The sequence below is a fragment of the Morus notabilis genome, unplaced genomic scaffold, assembly GCF_000414095.1.
Source record: "Morus notabilis unplaced genomic scaffold, ASM41409v2 Scaffold329, whole genome shotgun sequence".
In the NCBI taxonomy this organism is placed as follows: Eukaryota; Viridiplantae; Streptophyta; class Magnoliopsida; order Rosales; family Moraceae; genus Morus; species Morus notabilis.
In genome coordinates this window covers 1,454,688-1,471,866 of record NW_010358084.1, presented here as the reverse complement: position 1 = coordinate 1,471,866, position 17,179 = coordinate 1,454,688, and the positions used below count along the sequence as shown (strand labels likewise).

Below are 17,179 nucleotides of genomic sequence, written 5' to 3'. Positions count from 1 at the left end.
GGTCCGCATCTAGAAAGTTCTTAGCGGCATCCCAATCGCCTCTCAGTGACGCATGGTACAAGGGTTGGTAGGAATTCAGATCCACTGCCACAATTTTACAATGTAATCGATAAATTTATATAATTTTTTTTAGCGAATACAAGATTGATAAATAATGATTTTGATAAGAAAAAATTAAAACTTTCTGTAATTAGTATATATTTGTAGTTATATATGGCTGCTTACACCAGGCTGGTTGATTACCATTCGCATGCTGTGGCGGATTGGTTGTTGAACTTGAAGACGATGGATCATTTACTCCACTTCTAAAAACAACATTCTTGAGTACTGTTTCGCGGTTTCCTTTGCTTCTAAGAAAATTCTTAAATACTAATCAAGAAAGACCAAAAAAATAAATAAGTATTTTTTATCTGAAAAGATAAATAAGTATTTAGTTGTACTTCATTATAGTTTATTAGACATGTAGTAATAATGTTTCCCGTATTTACATACTAGAACTATTGCAGTAATTATATATGAACATTCCCGTATAATGCAATATTCACTTCGATAAAATATGTGTGAAGAAAAAAAATTCAAGATGTTCACCGAATTCGGGCTTGTAAGAATATGTCCGTGATTTCTAATTAATCCGTCCCTAAATATTTCAACGCATAATGAAATTTATCATAGTTTGAGCGTCGGAAGGGAGCCAAGTAACATTTTAAAGTTTGGGTATCATATTGTTACAAACCCGAAAGTTCAGGGAGAAAACTTAAAATTTCTCTTAAAAATAAAATAGAAAATACGACGTCCTAAACAAAACCACGTATAATATTTCAAACAATATATATAATATGTGTATCATACATACATTTATATGTATAATTAGTTATAAATAATATGTGTGTACTTTACGTTAATTACTTTCGGCCTATCAATACAGTCGAATCAAAGAAGCTTAATGACAAAGCCATTTAATATATTATACTGTAACCAGAACATTTTTCAATAAGTACATTGCTAAGCTACAGCATATGCTTACCCCAGTCTTCATCATCATAATTTTCACGTAGGACTGGTTGATTATTTCCTCCGCGTAAAAGATAATTGTTTAGTACCTCACTAAAATCTGCAAGTATAAGATGGTCGATTTTTATCTCACGTGCTTATGTTCAAGCGAAAAAACTGATCACAATACGTGATTAAGAGCATTAAATTAAGCTATATCATACATATGTGTATATATATATATATATAGTTACATACCCCAGTCTTGATCAGCAACGTTGTCATGATGTGTTATGAAGGACCTTGTTGAAGATGACGGATTTCCAGATCCAATTCTAACAATAAATGCTTCAGGATCTCCTTCGGCTAATTCTAACGAATTATTGTCTGGGAATGCCATCAACTTTACACAAATATTGAACAAGAAGAGTATTAACTATACTCTTCCGCAATTAGCGCGCGGGCTGGCCTGAACACCTCAACCACTGCTATTTTGACTTTTAGGTATATTTTTCTAGATTAGTAACTATTTATTATTAAGAGAAAAAAGTTGTCACAAACTTAACTATAAAATACCTAAAAATGAAAAGAGATAACCAACTTGATTAATAAAACAACAAACAAAATAAAACTATTTATTGTGTAATAGAAGAAATTATTTTAGGCCAAAAAAACTTGGGAATTCGGCAGCCAAAAACGAAGGAAAAAAAAAAGGCGAAGAATGTTAAAAGGTCACTAATTAATAACCACCATGATATGGGACTATGTCTCAAATATCGGTTAGGATGGGATGCTTGGGTGTTTCTTACTCTAATTCATAGGCATTATTATTTTCTTTTTTAATTTTGATCCATAACCAATTCTCTTCTTGTTTTATAATGCTACTTTTTTCTTTTTTTACCATGAATTAAGATGATTCACACAATTAGGTTAAAGTAGTATAACCAAAAAAAAAAAAAAAAAACCTGAAATCGACGCAATTATATACCGTTTCTTTTCAGTGGGCTCGAATGCAGAAATAATGAGATCAGTCAAACGATCAAGTTGGAGAAGTGGAGAAAGGTGCTGATCAAGTCTTCTTCATGATCCTATTTGTTGCTCTGTAAAGAGAAGAATCCAAAATAAACACAGTGAAGCAAATTATTTCTGGTGACTGTAATTAATATAAGCCTAATTTGCAAGTAGCTCTAGTGAGAATCGAGATATATTCGTCCGTTTCGCTTGTTTGAGTTGAGAATTTGAGTGAAAAATTTAGAACAAATTGAATTTGAATTTTTATAAAAGAAAATACTGTAACAAAAATTTAAGTTGTGATTCAAACTAGTGAAACGAACGGGGTCACTTGAGAAACAAAATCGGACACTCTGAGGATGAAAATATTATTTGCTGGTTTCTCAGGTCATTTTCTGGAGTGTAGAAGACGTACTGGGCTCTCCATCAAAGAATTTTCAGCCTAAGTTAACAAACACGCTTTGAACCTGTGTAAACTCTGCTTTGGATTAATTGTAAAGATCATTTATTTATTTATTCACTTCGGAAAGACGCCAGCCTCTCCAGTTGAGATGTTCTATTATTTCGTGATGCCAATCGCTCTCTTCTGAAATTTATTTATTCAAAAAAAAAAAAAAAATCGATAGGACTTGATCACATTGACTTGGTTAGCCATCCAGCTTGAATTTATCTGTCTTGTCTTGTTTTCGTCGTCACAAAGGCCAGGGAATAAGGTTGCCTAAAGCCTTATACGCGCATATATATATATATATATATATATATATATATATATAACCACCTCCTGATGGATACCATATTGTAGTTTACTAATTGTTGTACGTACACGTTATAAATTGATAGGACATAGACCAATAAATAAATATATTTTTGATAAATATTGTCTATATATATAAATATCATAAAAACATATTAGAATTAGAAACAAAGAAGGCGCCAAAGAGGGTCGTTTTTAGTACTACGGAAAAGAAATTAATTTATGACAATTACAACGAAGAAATCATATTGGAAACTATATAATTGACTCCATATGAAGTACATCTATAAACCGCGTTAGGAGAAAAAAAGACAAGAAAAGTGAACCTAGCTATATGTACATATATATATATATATATATTAATAAAAGAATAGTCTAGTGATACAAAACACAGAGAGAACCTGGCGAGTGGCGATCATTACAACACATATATACTAGCACACATTACGCGGAATTAATTCAATTAAAAAAAAAAAAGAAAACATTGCGAGGAATAAAAGACAACATAAGGATTGAAGTACCAAAAATAGAAGAGAAGTCACGTTAAATTATATGTCCCAACCTTAAACGAGAAGCTATTCAAGTCTTCAAATTCCAAGAAAGAGAGACAACTGAGAACGAGAGCTATATTATATATGTTCCTGCAGGCACTTAAAAGGAGCGGAAATCACACACACACACACACACACATATCTATATCTTGAATCCCCATGTTTTTAACGTCTGAAATGTGTCCATTTTTCAATGTTTATGTCATGAAGGTAAAATTAGTGCAACATGTAAAGCTCGGGTGTCAATGATGTATTACTTAAAAGTTTAGAGAACAAAATGAGGCAACTAGGCCAAAATTAAAATAAGATCCTTTTTAATATGATGCTCTATAAAATTTAAGGAGAACTCCAATACCACGAGCAACACCCAAACCTTTGCGGTTTGTTGATTGTTTGCTTGTACGTGTTAAAATGTAGAACCAATCTCACAAATTATATTTGAGGAATCAAGTAACCGAAGCCCATATCATGTCCCATTTAGAATTTGTAAGAAAAAGAAAGGGCATGATAAGCATTCAAGCATTAGATTTCTCTCATAAAAATTAAATTTCTGTGTTTGAAATTTTTTGTTCAAATCTATGAACCAACGGGTCATAATATTACTCTACACAGACAATTTAATGGTAACCAATCCATTAGGCAATGCGACCTAGAAGAAGAAATCGAAGAATAAAATTGAAGATTTAAGATATTTAAAATACAAAGTCACGTACTAAAATAAATCAAATGCCACTTTTATAATGTATATAAGTTTAAGGATCACAAGCAGGAAATGGGGGAATAAGAGTCTCCCCTTCTCTAATCAGGATTACAAACACACATCTTTCGAATCGGTTTCTTATTAGGTTTCTTATTATGTATTCATGGATTTTCTTTCTTTTTTTTTTTTTTTTTTTTTTTTGGAAGGCTTGACAAAAATCACATTTTTCTTCACAGGCAATGAATCACCAAGGGCTCTGAGGGAGAAAAGTGGATCCAAATGTTGATCTGACCATTGGGATAAACAATGGAAGCTGAAGTAACACAAACATAGAAACAGGGAAAGAAGTGAGCAAACCAATTGGAATAAAAATCCATTTCAATCTCCTGCTCAGCATAATGTAAAGTTGCTATTGCAAAGAAGAGAGAAGAAAGACCCACAACCAATTTTCTCGGCAACGACATGAGGAAATCTTCTTCCGCAAAACGTGCTTTTAGGATCGACAAGAACATCAGAAGGGAAGTGAGAGAAGAGAACAACGAAGCTGCGTCTGAAATAGCAAACACCATAAATGCATTGGTCCACAAGAAATTTGGAATTCCTTCGCCGTCTAGGCCGCCGGGGACCGTGAAAGCAGCCGCAAACACAAACGTCGCGATTAGAGTGGAAACAATCATACAAGAATTTGATGTGTCCTTCATCCACTTCTCTCCAGCCTCTGCTAACTCTTTGTGCTCTATAGTGAACAGTTCCCTTACAGTTTTTCCATCTTTTTCCCACACATTTGAAAGGTAAGGATGAAGCATTTTCTCCACCGCCTAAAGCAAAATAGAGAAATAATATTCATTATCAAATGATTGCGCGAATCTAGCTATATAGCATGGATTCAACATTTAAGGGTAAAAGTAAAACTTTTTTTTTTTTTTTTAAATGGAGATAGGAACTGAGAATACGGAGACAAATTAGCACATTTGAATTAGGCTGACACCAACTGAACAATTCAAACAAGCCTCCACTCTAATTTATTAAAAAAATAAAAAATAAAAAGGTAAAAAAAAATTAACTTATAGATTTATTATATATCTATTACCTTGAACCACTGAATCTCTCTCTGCATTTGTAAAGCTGCACCGGACAATGTTGAGAGTTGGGAATAAGGTGCCAACTTTGCTGCTAAGTGCAAGATAGTTTCTGAATTAATTAAGCCACTAGATGCTATTTTGTTTCTCGATTTTGTCTCGCAGAAAAGATTAAAAGTCTTTTCTTGCCGATACCGAATAGCAATATGGATCAAAAATTGTTCATCATTAGTTACAGGAAGCCATACTAGATCAGGAAAAAAGCGATAACATGTCTTCAATATTTCAATTATCCCAGAGGATCCAGCCTCGTATATGACTTTAGTTGTCAGGAAAAATTCTGCTCGAGCTATTGGTTCCCTTTCGCCGATTTTTACGCAAACTCGTTTCACTAATTCAACTGCACATTGATGTTTATGTTTTGCATCTTGGATGCGCTCGACACAAGTAGGTGCTGCAATAAGTTAGAAGATGCTTAATATCATGAGAGAATATATTAGTCCATAGTCCATATCTCGACGACCGACATGATTCTTAATGTATATGAGGAAATACATTTGTACTTTTTAGTATTTTTCTTTGCATAATGAAATTTTTTACTGATGTAAATTATGAATGTCACGTTTATTCAATATTCCTATTTTTAGAATATAGTATGTAAATATATTCTGAAAAAAAATCGTTTACAAGTGGAAGGACTGTCTCTTTTTTACTTATTCGTCTCGAAGCGCTGAAGAGTAGACTTTGCAACCAACGAAGCACTGTAGCTGAAAATAAAATTTACCAATTAGTTAATGCATTACCATCCATGCTGTTGATTGTTGAGAGTACATTTTTCTTCGAAAATTTTCTTGTCTAGCGCCACTTCACAAGGTCAACATGGTACTGAAATAACCTTAAGGTTATTATACATATCATGTAAAGCATTTCTCTTTCCCATATAAAATACAGAACCCAGATCAAGATATATAAGCAACTATTAATTGGAGTTTTACCAATTTGTTCTTTGTTATATAAGCAACTATTATATAACTCCATAAGAAAAATAAAGCAAAAAGTATGCTTCACTGAAAATGAACAAACCATCTACAGAATCTGTTTGGGATACATGGCTTTTATTTTTACTTTTAAGCCGTAGAAAAAAAGAAGTATAAGTCAGAGTTTTTAATTAATTTTTAGATAGTGTCTGAATTCAAAAGAGCTTTTAAATATGTTAAGTTAAATAAATCAAAATTTTTTATTGTTCTAAATAAATGTAACTGTAAAACAAGGATATTGATGAAAATTCTTAAGTTGTTACTCATGAACAAGTGGTTAAAAATGTAAATAAAAAGTTTCATTTAGCTTTTCATAAGCTTATTTTCTATAAGCCCCAAATAGAATGACTTGTTCTAAAAGTGTTTATAAAAATCAAAAGTCAATTGAGTGTATCTAGCTAAACAATTTCAAAAATAGCCTTTGATTTATAAATCAAAAGCAGCTTTTTTAAGTCAAACCAAACAGACAGATAATCACTTTTAACTATGTTTTCAGAAGCAATAACTAATTCTTTTGATACAAAACCAAGAAAAAAACTGGTTGTAACCTTGATTGGAGATAGGCTGCGTGATCATCCCGTTTTGTTGAGAGCCCTCGACCTGTCGATCCACAATGCATGTCACGGAGTACGGTGGTCCATTACTCTTCCGAGGCACAACTAAAACCAGATACAGAAAATCATAAACATATCTATCAGAAGACTAGAATATACAAATTGGAAGACAATAAAAGTTATAACAAAGTTTTTTTACGCGAGTAAACGAGTCTTTCCCAACATCCAAGCCTGATGCCACTCAAGAAGCTCGAAGGAGTCATCGCCAAAGATGGGAGCAGAGAAAGTCTATTCATATTTGCAGTAGTTAAGCCTTCATAACGCTGGACTAGATACAGCAGAACATCTGTGATAAAATTAAGGAAAGGGCAGAAAAAACTAACCTCAATGCCAAATAACAAAATTGGATTTCTTTTAATACAACGCTAATACAGCTCACATCTTCTTAGAGCAATATCTCCAATATTACAATGCCAAATTTCTATGCCAATACCAAAATTTGGCATTTGGTAAGAAAATTACTTTTCAATACAACGCCATACTTAATATTACACTTAGCATATGTTGTTATTGGTGTTAAATTAATTTAGTTCCAAGTATAGAATATACTAAACTTGACATTTGGTTGCCTATTAGTTGATGTATTAATTTTTCAATTAATAATTACAGTATGGCCATTTTAAATTATTTACAAAAATTGGAATTTTCCTCTTACAATCCGAAGCTCAAACTTTGTGACAAAAATTAAATTTGGCATTTGAATAACATAATGTAATGGAGCATAAAATATAGCAACATATCAAATGAGTTTTTTTTTTTCTGGGGCAAGATGGTCTTACCGAGACAACCTGAGGCAGCAAGCATAAGAACAAGTTCAGCAGCAAGAGGACCAGTAAAGGGACAGCTTGGTTGCTCATCTGTGGTCTTCAAAGTAAGGTACCAAAGCAAGTCTCTATTTTCAAAACCAAGCTTAGCAGTAACAAGAAGCGGGGTCCTTCCCTCTAGATCCAAAACATTTGTCAAAGCAGGGCACTTATTGACCAACGCCACCGCTGCCCTCAGGCTTCCGGCCAAAGCAGCGTGGTGGAGAGCCGTACAGCCAGTAAGATCACGTTGTAAAATTGCTTCTGTTGTCATAAGTTGTGTTATCTTCTCCACAAATTCTCCGTGCCCTTCGCCGGCTGCCACTTGCAACGCTGTCATCGAAGTCATAGGCGTGATCTTAGCCACCGCTGCATCGAGGTCATCCTCCAAGAACTTCTTGGCAACTTCCCAATTTCCTTCCAGTGCAGCGAGATACAGAGGGTGGTAGTGATCTTCCAGAAAGGTTGCAATATTCATTCACAAGTTTATGATACATCAGTTTTATGTCAATACAAACTCTAACAAAATATTTACATATATATATATATATATATCTATTATATTGTAAATTTTTATATTTAGATTTCTCTAGCTGCGTAATTTACCTGCATCTTGAGAAGTAATAGCCATTCTGCGTGTGTTGCTCGTTTCTGCGGATGATGAGAGCGCCAAAAATCAAATTCTTTGCGTCACTCGCGGTGACCAGAAGAATAGTACGTTACGCAACAATGAAAAGAAGTTTTCTTCGCTACCCTAAAGTAGCATTGGCTTGTTTGATGCTTCAATACCACCGCCTTCAATGTTATATATATGTGTGTGTGTATAAAACGAATTATTCAATACTACATACTTTGTTTACCCACTTTTAGTTAAACTCGTGACTGATAGGAATCAGTTCTTCACTTTGCAAGTGGTACATATAGTATTGCTAACGTGCTGAAGTCTTTTAACACGCCAACCCTATCCAATTGATTAGCTGATTAAGAATACTCTTTCTTTTACGTTGACTTCAGTGCAGAAAGCTGGCCGTACATAGATGTGCTGGCCGTATATAGATGTAAACTTTCATACATCTGCTAATTTAAAGTCAACCCAAAATACAAATAAGCAACTTGTTCTATAGGGCTGTTTGGTATTATTTTTTAAAACAGTTTATAGTTCTTTTAAACTATTTTTTTTTTAACTTTTGGTGACGTCAATTTTTAAGAAAGTAGTTCTTATCAATTTTATTTTATTTTTATTTTTATTTTTAAACAGTTTTTAGTTTTTTTTAAAACTGTTTAAGAAAAAACTTTTGGTGACGTCAATTTTTAAGAAAGTAGTTCTTATCAATTTTCTTTTTTTTATTTTTATTTTTAATCAGTTTTTAGTTTTTTTTAAAACTATTTAAGAAAAAACTTTTGGTGACGTCAATTTTTAAGAAAGTAATTCTTATCAATTTTCTATTTTTTAAGACATAACGGTGATATAAATTAAATGCACTACTACTAGAGCTTTATTTTTCAACCATCAAACTATACTTTTTTCTATGTATTTTTTTTTTAGAAATAGTAGGAAATAGGCCAATATGAAAAGCTTAAGAAAGTATATAGGCCAATTTTTAGTTATAGAAATTAATAGGTCATAACTTGTTAAGTTATGGTTCATAACCAGACTAGTTATGGACAAACTTGTCAAGTTATGGTTCATAACTAGACTAGTTATGGACAAGCTTGTCAAGTTATGGTTCATAACTAGATAAGTTATGGACAATAACTTTTCAAGTTATGGTTCATAAGCAGACAAGTTATGGACGAAAACAGTAATTTGACCTATTTATTAACTTATGTAAACTATTGACCTATTAATTTTAATTCATCTCAAGTCTTGACCTATTTTTCTCTTTCTCTTTTTTTTTTTTACTTTGGTATGATTTTAACTAGATTCAAAAATTATAAAAAGTGCAGGGCCGGTATGAGGCCCTCTGAATAAGGACCCCTTTTTTAAAACTATCAAAATGAAAGGTGCTTATTTTTAATATTTTTTAAACAAATATTTTAGATTGTGGCACTACTAAAGTTGAGATCAAACTACCAGTGTTAGGGCCGGAACGATAGGCAAGAATTGCTACCTGGGTTAGCCCGTCTAGCAAGGACAGATGTTGGGGTCAGGCTAACTAACCATGAAAAATACTTGGGTCCGCCCATATCGCCACCAAGGATAATTCTAGCTTTATATCAACAGTCGAGGTCACCACTTAGTTCGGGCCGATGAAGTGGGACAATCGACGGGTTGGGACTACTTTTAGGGTCGGAAGTGGTGGACTGAGGTCGATATTGGGGTTCGGTCGATGGAAATACCATTGTCGGGTTCGGTCTAACGGACTGAGTTCCGTACCTTGCTCTAGCCTGGACCACCGTCAAGATCAGACAACAAGTTAGGACTGGTGTTGGGTTGGGTCGATGGGTCAAGATTAGTACAAGGTCAGGTCACGACCGACGTCGTGGTCTGACCAACATATATAAGGGTCGTGCAAAACAGTTGCCCTAATTCATTTCAGGAACTGGCCCTACATTGAAGGCACACCAATTCCGGTACAACCCAATGGCGATTCTAGCCCGTCAGCCTGAAGCCAGTATCGTTCCCTGCCCGTTGAACCGACCTTGACATGTGTTCTAGCCTGTCAACCTAACTCTATGAAAACATTATATATTTCAAATATTGCAGAGTTAACGGTTACATAAATTTAAATAGGAAAAGTAGCCGAGTAAGAGGAATAATAAAGTGGAAGGTGTAAAACGATAAAAATACAAGTCAAGTAAGATGGAACATGAAGTTTTGACTATTATTGTTTAAAGTCCAGATTATCTCAATATTTGCAACTTGAACATGAAGTTTTGATTATTATTTTTTAAAGTCAAGATGATCTCAATCTTTGCCTAAGAAAAATCTCCACCTAATAAAAAATACAAGTGTGATATATCAATTAGCAAACAAACATATCTGTGTCGTCAAATCCATATCTTTTTTAAATTACACAATGCTATAAATCTCTACATACGGAAATAGATTCATATGGGAGTAACATATATATTAAAATATGATCACATTAACTTAGTAATTTAAGAGCCGCAACGAATTAATAGATCTTGGTTTTCCTCCCTACATCCATGATAAATCACCAAGAGTTTGAGGGCGAAAAGTGAAATATCCAAATGTTGATTGGACCAAATTGATAAACAAAGGAAGTTGTAGCAAAGCAAATATGGTCACCGGCAAAGAAGCGATCAAAATGGTTGGGACATAAATCCAATTCATTTTCTCCTCAAGCACAATGGAAAGTGTGGCTCCCAAAGCTACCATCATCGTTGTTGTTGCAAAGAAGAGTGAAGCCAGACCGATTATTAGACTTTTTGGTAACGACTTGAGGAAATCTTCAGTGGCATATCTTGCAGTTAAGATCGAAAGGAACATCAAAAGTGAAGTCAGAGAAGAAAATAATGCTAGTGCATCTGAAATCGCAAACACCAACAATGCACTATTCCACAAGAAAATTGGAGTTCCTGCGTCGTTGTTTCCTCCTGGCACGGTGAAAGCGGCTGCAAACATTACCGTCGCGACCAAAGTCGATACAATCATGCAAGAACTTGATGTATTTTTCATCCACGTTTCTGCAGCCTCAGCTAGCTCTTTGTGCTCCTTCATGAATAGTTCTTGTGGAATTTTTTTTTCTTCGCTTTTTAACATGAAAGAATAAGGATCCACCAATTTCTCGACTGTCTTTTTTTTTTTTTTTTTTTTTTTTTTTTTTGGTTTATCCCTCTATTTTTTGAAACTATAAATGTATCCTTCAGATTTTAAGAGTGTGTTTCAATTTCATCCGTCATCAAATTTCATCCCTCATCAAGACTTTAGACCAAAAAACAGAACAAAAGAACAAAAATTACCTTAACTAGTGTCTGAAAAATATCTCAAACAATTAAAAACATCATAACCATAAAACAAAAATAATTATTTGAATTAATCTCACAAATTCTCCTGGAGATTTATTCACAATCCCACTTTGGTCATTGACTTTTAAAATGTCTCACAGTTGGTTCCTCAGGTTTTACTTTGTTTCAGTTTCGATCTTTCTGTTATCTAAGTGTTATATTTTTTATAGAATGATATTAGGGACTAAAATTAAAAATATTTAAAGCTTAGGGACTAAAATAATACAAAAAAAATGAAAGTTGATTTCCATAAATACTCTAAATTTTAGATTTTTCTAATTTTGGTCCCTAATTTAGACAAATTCTATCAAATATTTAACACCTAGCTAACAAAAGGACTGAAACTAAAATAGAATAAAACCTTAGGGACCAAATGCTGGACATTTTAAAAGTTAGAGACCAAAGTAGGATTGAGGGTAAACATCAAAGATTATTAGTGGGATTAACCCTAATTATTTTGAAAGAAAGCATATCTGTCTCCCATAATGTTTTTGAAGGAAAGATAAAAATTTTCTTAAATTTTTTTCATAAATTATTACGGTTATTTTTATTTTTCTGCTTTTTTTTTATTTCCAAAAGTATGGGAGGTTTAAAGTCGGAATATATATATATATATATTTTGAATTTAGTCGGAACATATTTTTAAAATTCCAATGATATTAATTTTTGTAGTTTTTAAAAATTAAAGAATAAATTAAAAAAAATAAAAATTAGGAGGTATATTTATGCAATTAACCCTACAACCATCTCACCTTAAACCACCATATATCTCTTTGCATTTGTAGAGCTGCACCTGATATGCGCGAAAGTTGAGGGAACGGTAAAAGTTTTGCTGCTAAACACAAGATATCAACGGCTCCTGATCGAGTTTGAGGGCCATAATCTAGTCTTTGTAAGTTCTTCTCCAACAAAAATCTGAAAATCTTCTCTTGCCGATGTTGAATAGTTATATGCATTAGAGTTTGATTTTCTATGCGAACATATGCAAGATCTGGACAAAACTGAAGAATCATTGCTAAAATATCAACCATCCCACGAGATGTGACCTCGTATAGGATTTCCCCTTTGCTAAGAAAATAATCTGTCAGATCAGAACCGCGAGTTTCGCGAATCATCGTGCAAATTTGTCTGAATAATTCGACCGCACAATGATGTTTAAGTTTTGCATCTTGGAGTCGCTTGATAAAACTTGGTGCTACAGCGCAAAAATGAAAATAAATAACTAAATAAATATATAATAGTAGTAAAATATGTCAAAGCAATTAATGAATTTGTAAATGATAAGGAAACATCTAAAAATACAAAGAGTACGTATATAGGTCAGCATTCTTCCAAATATACGTACTTATTCGTCTGAAAATTTTGTAGAGGAGCATCCACAGCAGCACTGCATGCATTAGAAGAACGAAGAAAAAATTAATATACATTGTTTTTGGTAACTTGCTACTGTAATCTTTTTGAAAATTAGGACAATAATCCCTGAACTTAATATAATTTGCAATATAGTGTCTAACAAGGTATTTAACAAACTGGGATTAAATCCACTCCATTCAATGACAGTCAGTTATTAGAGTGGATTTGTAATTACATTTGGCTAATTCAGAGACTACATTACCAAAATTTAAAGTTTAAAGTTCCAGGAATTACAAATGTGCAAAAATCTCAATAAATTGATTTTATACTATTTGTGTACTTGAACATGAGTTGTGACGTTTGCTATATTCCGGAGAATTCTCCACAATGCTTCTCAAAGAGTGTGGGGGTCCGATGTTTTTTCTAATTGGGATAACTGCAACAAAAATGTTAAACATAAAATTTGTCAGAAGATCAGATAATAAGAAAAGTGACAATAAACAAGGAGAGAATATTCTTTTCTAGAGAAAAAAAAACAACAAAAGAAAGAAATCATGCAAAAATCCCACAAGAGTAAATGAATCTTTCCCAAAATCCGAGCTTGCTGCCACTCAAGAAGTTGAAAGAAGTCAAGACCAAGTCAGAAAGAGGAGAAATCTCTTCCATAGTAGCTAAATTAGGATAGTGCTGAAGTAGATACAAGAGGGTATCTGTGGAAAGAAATATTGAAAACATAAAATTAGGTAGATACAAATTAATCAGAGATTACAATGAAACTAACTATAGTTAATTTATCTCTTGGGGCTAACTTTATTGTAATTTTCTAATAATAATCTACTTGAAATATCGGCTATTGTTCTTTTATTGATAAATGTTTAAAACATTATTATGTCAATTACTATTAAAAATATGCATCGTATCACAATGCAAGTTTCGGATCCGTAACACTTGTATATATTTTACAAAATGCTTGTTCTAAACTATTGCTACCTATGTTCACTCTTACCCAAATAACCACTGGAGATGAGCATGTGAACGAGATCGGCAGCTAGGGGACCGGTAAAGGGACGGCCAGGCTCCTCATCCGTAGTCGTCAAAGTAAGATACCACACCAACTCACTTCCCGATGCATACCTTGCAGCGAGGACGAGCGGAGTGTATCCCTTGTGGTCCACAACGCCCGTCAATCTAGGGTTTCTCTTAACCAATGCCACAGCAGCCCCCAGGCTTCCGCTTATGGCTGCTATATGAAGGGCCGTTTGGCCCTCCATGTCACCTGCAGCCATAGCCTCTGTCGACATTAAACCCACCAGCTTCTCCAAGAACTCTGTATGCCCCTCACTTGCTGCCACGTGCAACGCAGTGAATGATAGAAGTGTGATACTAGCGATTGCTGCGCTGGGGTCATTGTCAAGAAATCGTTTCGCTGCTTCCCAATTGCCTTCCAGTGCAGCTTTGTACAATGGTAAGTAGTAATCTAAAGTTTCCGCACAGCACAGTTTTTGAGCATAAATTATTGTTAGAAACGTTATTATTATTATTATGAGGCATGTAGTAATAATAATAATCTTACTAATTTAGCTTCTTACCCAAGTTTCCATCAGTAATATTGGGATTAACGTGTTGCTGGTCGCCGGTGGTGTTTCTTGCAGATTCGGGATTTTCTCGGCTTCTGTGGAAATTAACTAGGAGTTGTTCGCAGTTAATTACTAATCCTAAGGAAGAATCAATATCTAATGGTTGTGTAACATCGCTGTCTTGGAGTGTCATTTGTGTGTCAGGTGATAAATAGTTAACAAAGAAAAGAAAAAGAATACTGTGTATTTTGTTTGGTTCAATCGTGTACTAATAATATTTTGCCGACTAATATTGAGAATTACGTATTATTGGAATATATTACTTGCTTCTCTGCAGCGTAAAGTAAAACGACAATGATGCTAGAGATATTCTTTGCACCTTTTTTTTTTTTCTTTAATTGCTTTAGGAATGCAATTCTTGTACTTGTTTTATTTTTCTTTTGAATTATTTTCATAAATACCTCTTGAAGTCTATACCTTATTTTAAAGTACCCTTTAAATTTTCAAAATGCTTCAAAACATTCCTTAATATATAGAAAACAATTCAAAATACCCCTTCCATTATAATCTCCGTCAATAAATTTAACTATTTTACTAACGTAGCATTCATTTTAAATGTTTTTTTATTTGATAAATGAATATCAAGGTTAATGAATTATTATAAAAGATAAATTGTAGTTATTAGTGTAATTATTAAAAAAAAATTATTCTCTACATTAATCAAATCAGAGAACTCTTCTTTTTTAATTAAAAAAAAAAAAGAAAACGCTTTTTTTCAAATCGTAGCTCTTTTTTCTTTCTTTTCTTTTAAGATGAAGGTACAACACAATTAAAGCGGAACGTCCCCAAAACAAAACCCTAGATCTATGGCTGCCGATGCTTTTCCCCAAAACAAAACTTTGAGAATCCAGTCTTCACGTCCCAGGCCATCGAAAGCCCAGCCAGCTCGATCCCAGAATCGCAACCGTCGCCGCCTTATTGATCCCAGATCTTGCATCCATCACCATCGTGTTCAGCCCCATAACTTGCGACTTCGCTCTCGCTTTAAGCTCAGAGCTCTCGTCGGACAGTGGTGCTGGCGGAGTTTAGCGCCGTGAGGGTAACACAGAGGCGGTGGCTCGCCGGATCCTTGAAAAGATTCCGCCGAAAGCCGATTCCAAGCCATGCTTCTCTCCTGATGAATTCATCTTTCTCTCATCATCCCTTTTTCTTTTTCCTTCCTTCTTTTGTTTAAGTTTTCTGCTCCATGGAAAATTGTTGGTTCTGTGAATTGCTTGACTTTAGTGGTAGTATTGATAGGTCAGTTTATACATTTGATTTTGTTCATATATAAACCATACGCTTTTCCTTTTTTTTTTTTTTAATTTTGATGTTCTGTAAGATCATAGAGATTATTACTTTGATTGACAGTTTATCTTGTTCATGGCTTTCAGATTATGGCTCATCGGATTTAGATTTATTTTGAGTAGAGAGTTATGGAGCTGTACATAATAATTTGGAAACTATCTTTCATCTGCATTTGAATTTTTTTTTTTTTGAAAAATAAATTGTTGAGTTATTTTTAGTTTTTGAATTATATTGTGGAATGCTTTTATGCTTAGATTAGCTGGTACTATTGATACTTTATGAACAGATCAAAATCGTAACCATGTTTTTTTTCTTTTTGGACGTCAAATAAACCAATATCATAATTATTTCGTACTTCAGTTCAATGTTACCCTTTCCATTTTTGTTTAATTAATTCACTAGTTCCCAATAAAAAAAATGGCATTGTCTCTAGTCTCCTTAGATTAGCTGGCCGTACGATGTTGCTTCTACTGGACCAATGATGATCCTGCAATTCTTTGCTATATGTAAGAACTTCAATACGAAAGAGAATTACTACATTAATTATAGTGATAATTACTATACTAGCTTTCAAATCAACATGTTCTCATGTCAATTTTGTTTATTAAGAAAGGTATTTTTGACAATATTTGACCCTAACTATTAGTAGTACCATGTGATAGTTTAGTTTCCTAAACTTTTTATTTTATTTTATTGATTGGGCCCTGAAATATATATTTTTTTTAATTTTAGTTACTAATCATTAAATTGATGACATATTTTTAAAATTTGATGGAGTTGCTCACATGCTCATGATAACTTGAAAAGTTACAGAATCAAACATGAGTGCAATTTTTTTTTTTTTTTTTTTTTTTTTAGAATAAGTGCAAACCTTTGAAGATATATTTTGTGTAATTTTAAATTCTTACACGATTACCATCCATGTTAGCTTTAAAAAAAAAAATGTATTGGTAATATAATGATTATAGGGACCAAATTACAAAACTAATAATAATAGTAAAATAAAAAATTCAAAGGACTGATATATTGGTCAAAAAAATTAGAGACCAAATTGTCAGAGCTAAATATATCCAGAATCATTAGCATCAGAAGTCCTTATTTAATTTTTTTTCAAAAAAGAAGAAAACTTCTAGGAAGGATATAATATGGCCGACTTACTAGATATCTCATTTTGATATTGGTTGATCGGTTGTATAGCTAGTAGGTTATCAAGGAGGAGCGTGTGTGTGTATTTTAGAAAATAATTAAAAAATAAAAAAATTGAAATATATCGAATATTATTATTAGGTAATTTTACAATGCGAAATATTGGCATCACCCAATAAGTGACTATAAGTTGGAATCCATACTATTTCAAGGAGAGTCTCTTCAATCAGAAAGGAATTGGCGCG

The 17,179-nt window shown here is 33.2% G+C and overlaps 2 protein-coding genes across 2 annotated transcripts; both read right to left on the bottom strand.

Annotated features, from left to right (window-relative positions):
* Positions 1-20: 20 nt before the first annotated feature.
* Positions 21-8,170, bottom strand: LOC21410004. The gene is made up of 11 exons (XM_024161496.1): positions 8,146-8,170; positions 7,516-7,992; positions 6,876-7,022; positions 6,671-6,781; positions 5,097-5,539; positions 4,364-4,824; positions 4,229-4,319; positions 1,249-1,393; positions 1,025-1,111; positions 228-369; positions 21-84 (listed from the first exon to the last, which is right to left on the bottom strand). Exons 1-11 carry the CDS (start codon positions 8,168-8,170, stop codon positions 21-23), a joined length of 2,193 nt encoding a protein of 730 aa, XP_024017264.1.
* Positions 8,171-10,535: 2,365 nt separating this feature from the next.
* LOC21410003 lies at positions 10,536-14,634 on the bottom strand. Its single transcript, XM_024161495.1, has 7 exons — positions 14,454-14,634; positions 13,871-14,341; positions 13,434-13,574; positions 13,205-13,300; positions 12,857-12,898; positions 12,264-12,706; positions 10,536-11,299 (listed from the first exon to the last, which is right to left on the bottom strand). Exons 1-7 carry the CDS (start codon positions 14,632-14,634, stop codon positions 10,682-10,684), a joined length of 1,992 nt encoding a protein of 663 aa, XP_024017263.1. The 3' UTR covers positions 10,536-10,681.
* Between the last annotated feature and the right edge of the window lie 2,545 nt (positions 14,635-17,179).